The sequence below is a fragment of the Nomascus leucogenys genome, chromosome 8 (assembly GCF_006542625.1).
Source record: "Nomascus leucogenys isolate Asia chromosome 8, Asia_NLE_v1, whole genome shotgun sequence".
NCBI classification, from domain to species: Eukaryota; Metazoa; Chordata; class Mammalia; order Primates; family Hylobatidae; genus Nomascus; species Nomascus leucogenys.
In genome coordinates, this window is record NC_044388.1 from 12167885 (window position 1) to 12177954 (window position 10070).

General features: G+C 40.5%; 1 protein-coding gene across 1 annotated transcript; it reads left to right on the forward strand.

The window, feature by feature from the left end:
- The first annotated feature begins 4910 nt into the window (after positions 1 to 4910).
- On the forward strand, positions 4911 to 5812 carry LOC105740123 (peptidyl-prolyl cis-trans isomerase A-like). The gene is made up of 2 exons (XM_030816753.1): positions 4911 to 5390; positions 5709 to 5812. The coding sequence occupies exons 1-2, from the start codon at positions 4981 to 4983 to the stop codon at positions 5791 to 5793; spliced, it is 495 nt and encodes a 164-aa protein (XP_030672613.1). The 5' UTR covers positions 4911 to 4980; the 3' UTR covers positions 5794 to 5812.
- The last annotated feature ends 4258 nt before the right edge of the window (positions 5813 to 10070 follow it).

The window sequence follows — 10070 nt, forward strand, 5'->3', positions numbered from 1 at the left end:
AACCTGTTGACATTACTGCCATAGCCAATACCACAAGTGCTACCCAGGGCCCCGAGGACCCACCTGCCTGACCTGCCACTACCACTGCCAGCACTTGAGCCTGCCACGTGAAGTACACCACCCAGGCAACTGAGGACTGGCCCACCTACCCTTCTGCTGCTGCCACTGGTGCTAGAGGACTGGCTCACTTGGTTTCCCTATCCCCAGTGAAGTCCCACTACAACCTACATAACCTCATCTTATTGAAGACAACATAATAAGACAAGATAAAGCAGAAGAAAGAATTTCTGAACTGAAGCCATGTTTCTTGAAATAAACAAGTCAGACATAAAAAAAACAATAAAGCAAGTCATGTGACATATGGGACACAAAAGAACAAAAATTCAAATTTGGGGAGTTCCAGGAGAAGAAATGGGCAAAGGTATAGAAAGCCTGTTTAATGAAATAATAGCTGAAAACTTCCCAGGTCTTGCTAGAGACATAGACATTTGGAAGCGGGAAACTCAAGGAGTCCCAAATAGATTCAATCTAAAGAGGTCTTCCCAGAGGCAAATGATAGTCAAACTGTCAAAAGTCAAAAACAGAGAATTCTAAAAACAGCAAAAGAAGCCCAAAATCTCCTTAAGCTGATAAGCAACTTCAGCAAAGTCTCAGGATACAAAATCAATGTGCAAAAATCACAAGCATTCTTATACACCAATAACAGACAGAGAGCCAAATCATGTGTGAACTCCCATTCACAATTGCTTCAAAGAGATAAAATACCTAGGAATCCCACTTACAAGGGATGTAAAGGACCTCTTCAAGGAGAACAAACCACTGCTCAACGAAATAAAAGAGGACACAAACAAATGGAAGAACATTCCATGCTCATGGATAGGAAGAATCATTATCATGAAAATGGCCATACTACCCAAGGTAATTTATAGATTCAGTGCCATCCCCATCAAGCTACCAATGACTTTCTTCACAGAATTGGAAAAAACTACTTTAAAGTTCATATGGAACCAAAAAAGAGCCCTCATTGCCAAGTCAATCCTAAGCCAAAAGAACAAAGCTGGAGGCATCACGCTACCTGACTTTAAACTATACTACAAGGCTACAGTAACCGAAACAGCATGGTACTGGTACCAAAACAGAGATATAGACCAATGGAACAGAACAGAGCCCTCAGAAGTAATACCACACATCTACAACCATCTGATCTTTGACAAACCTGACAAAAACAAGAAATGAGGAAACGATTCCCTATTTAATAAATGGTGCTGGGAAAACCAGCTAGCCATATGTAGAAAGCTGAAACTGGATCCCTTCCTTACACCTTATACAAAAATTAATTCAAGATGGATTAAAGACTTAAATGTTAGACCTAAAACCATAAAAACCCTAGAAGAAAACCTAGGCAATACCATTCAGGACATAGGCATGGGCAAGGATTTCATGTCTGAAACACCAAAAGCAATGGCAACAAAAGCCAAAATTGACAAATGGGATCTAAACTAAGGAGCTTCTGCACAGCAAAAGAAACTACCATCAGAGTGAACAGGCAACCTACAGAATGGGAGAAAATTTTTGCAATCTACTCATCTGACAAAGGGCTAATATCCAGAATCTACAAAGAACTCAAACAAATTTACAAGAAAAAAACAAACAGCCCCATCAACAAGTGGGCGAAGGATATGAACAGACACTTCTCAAAAGAAGACATTTATGCAGCCAACAGACACATGAAAAAATGCTCATCATCACTGGCCATCAGAGAAATGCAAATCAAAACCACAATGAGATACCATCTGACACCAGTTACAGTGGTGATCATTAGAAGGTCAGGAAACAACAGGTGCTGGAGAGGATGTGGAGAAATAGGAACACTTTTACACTGTTGGTGGGACTGTAAACTAGTTCAACCATTGTGGAAGACAGCGTGGCGATTCCTCAAGGTTCTAGAACTAGAAATATCAGTTGACCCAGCCATCTCATTACTGGGTATATACCCAAAGGATTATAAATCGTGCTGCTATAAAGGCACATGCACACGTTTGTTTATTGTGGCACTATTCACAATAGCAAGACTTGGAACCAACTCAAATGTCCATCAGTGATAGACTGGATTAAGAAAATGTGGCACATATACACCATGGAATACTATGCAGCCATAAAAAAGGATGAGCTCATGTCCTTTGTAGGGACATGGGTGAAGCTGGAAACCATCATTCTCAGCAAACTATCGCAAGGACAAAAACCAAACACCACATGTTCTTACTCATAGGTGGGAACTGAACAGTGAGAACACTTGGACACAGGAAGGGGAACACCACACACCAGGGCCTGTCATGGGGTGAGGGGAGGGGGGAGGGATAGCATTAGGAGATATACCTAATGTAAATGACAAGTTACTGGGTGCAGCACACCAACATGGCACATGTATACATATGTAACAAACCTGCATGTTGTGCACATGTACCCTAGAACTTAAAGTATAATTTTTTAAAAAAAGCATCAAACCACATATAAGGGAATCTCCATGAGACTAACAATGAATTTCTCAGCAGAATCTTTGTAGGTCAAGAGAGAAAGGAATAAAATAGTCAAAGTACTGAGAGAAAAAAAAGAAACTGTCAACCAAGAATCCTGTGTCCAGCAAAGGCATCCTTGAAAAATGAAGGGAAAGTAGTCTTTCTCAGAAAAACAAAAATGGAGATAATTCATTACCACTAGACTAGCCCCACAAGAAATATTTAAGGGAGCCCTACACCAGGAAACAAAAGGACAACATCTACCATCATGAAAACTTACAAAAGTAATAAAACTCACTGGCAGTGCAGATACACAAAACAGGAATAGGAATGTTGTTACTCTAAAACAAAACAAAACAAAACAAAACAAAACACCAGATCATAAAAGAAAGTAAAAGAAGAATAAAGGAAGAAAGGATATTCAGAACAATCAGAAAACAACAAAATGACAGGAAGTCCTCACCTATTAATAACAAGCTGGAATGTCAAAGTTTAAGCTCCCCCCAGCTAAAAGAACTGGCTGAATGGCTAACAAAAATATGACCCAGATATATGCTGTCTACATGAAACTCATCTCACCTATAAAGACACATAGACTGAAAATGAAGGGATGGAAAAAAATACCTCATGCAAACAAACCAAAAGCATGCAGGAGTAGCTACACTTATATCAAAGGAGAGTTTAAGTCAAAAAAACATGAGACAAGAAAATTATAATAAAAGAATCAATTAGGCAAGAGGATATAACAATTGTAAATATCTATGCACCCAACATCAGAAACCAAAATATATAAAACAAATATTATTACAGCTAAAAAGAGAGACTAATACAACAATAGTTGGGGATTTCAACACTCCCACATTCAGCATGGAAGAGATTATCTAGACAGAAATTCAAGAAACATTGGACTTAAACTGCACTTTAGACCAAATGGATCTAACATTTAGAGAACATTTCATGCAACAGCAGCAGAAAATATTCTCATGAACACATGGAACATTCTCCAGGATGGACCATATGTTAGGCCATAAAACAAGCCTCAAGAAAGTTTTAAAAATTGAAATCAGGCCGGGCGCGGTGGCTCACGCTTGTAATCCCAGCACTTTGGGAGGCTGAGGCGGGCGGATCACAAGGTCAGGAGATCGAGACCACGGTGAAACCCCTTCTCTACTAAAAATACAAAAAAATTAGCCGGGTGTGGTGGCGGGCGCCTGTAGTCCCAGCCACTCAGGGAGGCTGAGGCAGGAGAATGGTGTGAACCTGGGAGGCGGAGCTTGCAGTGAGCCGAGATCGCGCCACTGCACTCCAGCCTGGGTGACAGAGCGAGACTCCGTCTCAAAAAAAAAAAAATTGAAATCATATCAAGTATCTTCTAAGACCACAGTGAAAATTAGGAATCAACAACAGGAACTTTGGGAACAAATATATGGAAATTAAACAACATACACCTGAATAACCAATCGGTCAATGTAAAAATTAAGGAAGTAAAAATTCTTGAAACAAATGAAAATGGAAAAATATACCAAAACCTTTGTGACACAGAAAAAGCAATGCTAAGAGGGAAGTGTATAGCAATTAACGTCTATACCTGAAAAGTAGAAAGATGTTGAATAAACAACCTAAAAAAATCCACCTCAAAAAACTAGAAAAGCAAGAACAAACTAAACCTAAAATTAGTAAAAGGAAAGAAAGAATAAAGAGCAAAGCAAAGCAAAATGAAATAGAAACTGCAAAAAACAATACAAAGAATCAACAAAATGAAAAATTGGTTCTTTGAAAATATAATCAATAAACCACTAGCTAGTCTAACCAAGAAAAAGAGGATCCAAACAAATAAAATCAGAAGTAAAAAAAGAGACATGGCTGGTCGCGGTGGGTGACACCTGTAATCCCAGCACTTTGGGAGGCTGAGGCAGGCAGATCACCTGAGATCAGGAGTTCGATACTAGCCTGACCAACATGGAGAAACCCTGTCTCTACTAAAAATACAAAATTAGCCAGGCATGGTGGCACATGCCTGTAATCCCAGCTACTCGGGAGACTGAGGTAGGAGAATTGCTTGAACCCGGGAGGCAGAGGTTGTAGTGAGCTGAGATCGCGCCATTGCACTCCAGCTTGGGCAACAGGAGCAAAACTTCATCTAAAAAAAAAAATTACAACGGACACAACAGAAATACAAAAGATCATTAGAGACAATTATGAGCAACTATACAATAACAAAAATGGAAAACCTAATGGAAATATATACATTCCTGGACACATAAAACCTACCAACATTGAACCAGGAAGAAATAGAAAACTCAATGATACCAATAACAAGTAATAAGATTGAGGCAGTAATAAAAAACTCTCCCAATACAGAAAAGCCCAGAACCAGATTTGCTGCTAAATTCTAACAAACTTTTAAAGAAGAAATAACACCGGCTTTGCAGGTGTCGCCACTGAGAGCCCCATATTATCACCCATGATCAACCCCACCATGTTCTTCAACATCGCTGTCGATGGTGAGCCCTTGAGGTGTGTCTCCTTTGAGCCTTTTGCAGACAAGTTTCCAAAGACAGCAGAAAACTTTCATGCTCTGAGCACTGGAGAGAAAGGATTTGGTTATAAGGGTTCCTGCTTTCAGAGAATTATTCCAGGGTTTATGTGTCAGGGTGGTGACTTCACATGCCATAATGGCACTGGTAGCAAGTCCATCTACAGGGAGAAATTTGATGATGAGAACTTCATCCTAATGCATACAGGTCCTGGCATCTTGTCCATGGCAAAGGCTGGATCCAACACAAACAGTTCCCAGTTTTTCATCTGCACTGCCAAGACTGAGTGGTTGGATGGCAAGCATGTGGTCTTCGGCAAGGTGAAAGAAGGCATTAATGGCCAGGCGTGGTGGCTCACACCTGTAATCCCAGTACTTTGGGAGGCTGAGGTGGGTGGATCACAAGGTCAGGAGATTGAGACCATCCTGGCTAACAAGGTGAAGCCCTGTCTCTACTAAAAATACAAAAAAAAAAAAAAAAAAAAATTAGCCAGGTGTGGTGGCAGGTACCTGTAGTCCCAGCTACTTGGGAGGCTGAGGCAGGAGAATAGCGTGAACCTGGGAGGCGGAGCTTGCAGTGAGTTGAGATCACTCCAGCCTGGGCGACAGAGCAAGACTCTGTCTCAAAAAAAAAAAAAAAAAAAAAAGGCATGAATATTTGTGGAGGCCATGGGGGACTTTGGGTCCTGGAATGGCAAGACCCGCAAGAAGATCACCACTGCTGATTGTGGACCACTCTAATAAGTTTGACTTGTGTTTTATCTTTTTGGTGTTGTTTTGTTTTGTTTTGTTTGACATGGAGTCTCACCCTGTCACCAGGCTGGAGTACAGTGGTGCAATCTCGGCTCACTGCAACCTCCAACTCCCTGGTTCAAGAAATTCTCCTGCCTCAGCCTCCCAAGTAGCTGAGATTACAGACACACACCACCACACTCAGCTAATTTTTGTATTTTTAGCAGCGACGAGGTTTCATCATGTTGGCCAGGATGGTCTTGATCTCCTGACCTTGTGATCCACCCACCTTGGCTTCCCAAAGTGCTGTGATTCCAGGCATGAGCCACCGTGCCCAGGCAACTTGTGTTTTATCTTAACCACCAGACCATTCCTTCTGTAGCTCAAGAGAGCACCCCTCCACCCCATTTGCTCACAGTATCCTATAATCTTTGTGCTCGTGCTGCATTTGTCTTTGGGTTCCATGTTTTCCTTGTTCCCTTCCATGCCTAGCTGGATTCCAGAGTTAAGTTTATGATTATGAAATAAAAATTAAATCACACAAAAAAAGAAATAACACCAACTTTTATCAAACTATTCCAAAAAATTGAAGAGGAAGGAATTCTTAACTCATTCTGTGATGGCAGCATTACCCTGATACAAAACTAGACATAACCAAACAAAAAATAAAACTACAGGCCAATATCCTTGATGAAAATAAATGCAAAAATCCTTAACAAAATGCTAGCAAACTGAATCCAGCAACACATCAAAAAGATAATATGATGATCCAATGGGATTTATCCCAGGGAGGCAAGGATGGTTTGACATACACGAATCAGTAAACATGATACATCATTTCCAACAGAATGAAGGACAAAAATATGATCTTCATATTAGTCCATTTTCACACTGCTATAAATAAACCTGAGACTGGGTAATTTATAAAGGAAAGAGGTTTAATTAACTCACTGTTCCACATGGCTGGGGAGGCCTATGGAAACTTACATTCATAGCAGAAGGCAAAGGGAAAGCAAGAAGCTCTTCACATGGCAACAGGAGAGAGAAGTGCAAGCAGGGGAAATGCCAGACGCTTATAAAACCATCAAATCTCATGAGAACTCACTATCATGAGAACAACATGGAGGAATCCGCCCCCATGATCCAATCACCTCCCTCCCTCAACACGTGGGGATTACAGGTCCCTCCCTCAACATGTGGGGATTATAATTCAAGATGAGATTTGGGTGGGGACATAGAGCCAAATCATATTAATCTTCTCAATAGATGCAGCAATCACATTTGCTAAAATTAAACATCACTTCATGATAAAAACAAATTTGGCACAGAAGGAACATATCGCAGTGTAATAAAAGCCATATATGACAAACACAGCTAACATCATCCTGAAGAGGGAAAAGCTTAAAGCCTTTCTTCTAAGAACTGGAACCAAAGTTGCCCACTTTCACCTCTACTAATCAATATATAGTACTGGAAGTTCTAGCCAGAGCAATCAGGTAACAGAAATTTTAAAAAGGACTCCAAATTGGAAAAGAGGAAGTTAAATTGTCCCTCTTTGCATATGAATTGACCTTATATTTTAAAAACCTGAAGACTCCAGCAAAAAGCTCTTAGAACTGATAAATGAATTCGGTAAAGTTATAGGATACAAAATCAACATTAAAAAGTCAGTAGTGTTTCTATCCACCAACAATGAACTAGCTGAAAAAGAAATCAAGAAAGCAATCCCATTTACAATCACTATCCCCCCTCCCAAAATACCTAGGAATACACACACACACAACACACACACACACACACACACACACACACGGAGATAAAAGACCTCTACAAGGAAAACTATGAAACACTGATAAAAGAAATTGTAGAGGACAAAAAACAAATGGAAAGACATCTCATGCTCATGGATTGGAAGAATTAACATTGTTAAAATGACCATACTACCCAAAACCATCTGCAGATTCAATGCAATCCCTATCAAAATGCCAATGACACTCTTCACAGAAATAGAAAAAACAATCCTGTAATTCATATGGAAACACAAAAGATCCCAAGTAGCTGAAACAATACTGAGCAAAGAAACAAAACTGGCCAGGCATGATATCTTATGCCTGTAATCCTAACACTTCGAATGGCTGAGGCAGGAGGATTGCCTGAGCTGAGGAGTTCAAGACCAGCCTGGCCAACATAGTAAGACCCTCATCTCCACACACACACACACACACACACAAATTAAAATTAGTGTGGTGGCATGCATCTGTAGTCCCAGCTACTCAGGAGGGTGAGGTGGGAGGATCATTTGAACCCAGGAGGTCAAGGCTGCACTGAGCTGTGATCATACTACTGCACTCCAGCCTGGGTGACAGAATGAAACCCTGCCTTTAAAAAAAGAAAAAAAAAGCTGGTGGTATCACTCTGCTTGACTTCAAAATATACTACAAACCTATAGTAATTAAAACAGCAGCCAGGCGTGGTGGCTTATGCCTGTAATCCCAGCATTTTGGGAGACCAAGGTGGGCAGATCACGAGGTCAGGAGATCAAGACCATCCTGGCTAACACGGTGAAACCCCATCTCTAATAAAAATACAAAAAATTAGCCCGGCATGGTGGCATGGCCTGTAGTCCCAGCTACTCGGGAGGCTGAGGAAGAAGAATCACTTGAACCTGGAAGGTGGAGGTTGCGTGGGCCAAGATCACGCCAGTGCACTCCAGGCTGGGCAACAGAGCAAGATTCCATCTCAAAAAAAAAAAAAAAAAAAAAAAAAAAACAACAGACATATAGACCCATGAAACATAATAGAGAACCTAGAAATAATTCCACATGTTGACAGCCAACTGATTTTTGACAAAGGTGCCATGAACATACATGGGAAAAATGATCCCTCTTCAATAAATGGTACTGGGAAAACTGGATATCCATATGCAGAAGGATGAATGTAGGCCCCCTAATTCTCGCTGTGTACAACAATAAAGAGTTGGATTAAAGAGTTAAACATAAGACCTGAAACTAACCAAGTGTGGTGACTCACACCTGTAATCAGGCAGGAGCATCACTTCAGCCAAGGAGTTCTAGACTAGCCTAGGCAACATAGTGAGACCTTGTCTCTGCAAACAAACAACAACAAAAACACCTGAAACTATAAAACTACTACAAGAAAACATAGGGCAAAGTCAAATAGTCTTTTCCTAGACTGAACTCCTGGGCTCACGTCATTCTCCTGCCTTGGCCTCCCAATGTTAACCCCACAAGAGATTGTTTATACAGCCACAATTTACTTAGATCTATGTCCGTTTTTACTATTGTTGCTTTTCATCCTTTCTCTTGCATTTTCAAACTTTCATCTGAAATGACTTTTTCTTCTTAGACCAAAGAATATACTTTAATTAATTTTCTTTGGTTGGTCTGCTCTGGATGAATTTCCTCAACTTTATTTTGCCTGGTAATAAACAGTAGCTTTGCTGGGTATAGATATTTAGTTAGTTGTTTCTCAGCACTTTGAAGGTATTTTTCCATTGCCTTCTTGCTTCTGTCATTTCTATGGAAAAGTTAGCCTTATGTTTCGGTGTGTGTTTTCTCTACTAGCCACTTTTTTTTTTTGAGACAGTCTCGCTCTGTCACCCAGGCTGGAGTGCAGTGGTGCAATCTTGGCTCACTGCAAGCTCTGCCTCCCAGGTTCACGCCATCTCCTGCCTCAGCCTCCCAAGTAGCTGGGACTACAGGTGCCCGCCACCATGCCCGGCTAATTTTTTGTATTTTTAGTAGAGATGGGGTTTCACCATGTTAGCCAGGATGGTCTCGATCTCCTGACCTCAAGATCCACCCGCCTCAGCCTCCCAAAGTGCTGGGATTACAGGCGTGAGCCACCATGCCTGGCCTCCCTCTAGCCACTTTTAATGATTTTCTTGTTGTCTTTGGTTTTTAGCAGTTTTACTATGATAGGCCTAGAGATGGTTTTCTGTGTCTTCTTCCTGGTTGGTGTTTGCAGGGCTCAAATCTGTAGCTTGATGCTTTTCATCATTTGGGAAATTCCAAGGCCTTATCTCTTTAAACCTTTTTCTGCATCATTCTTTCTTCTTTGGAACTATAATTACACATGCTTTTAACTATATAGTCTATATTTACTACTGTCTTCTCTATAATCTCTTGTATTTTTCTTATCTATATTTGTCTCACCTATATTCCAGTTTACTATTTCTCTGATTTTGAGTTCTTAGTTTTACTATTGTACTTTTTGACTCCATCATTTCTCTTTAGTTCTTTTCAGTTCTGCTATGCCCTTTTTAA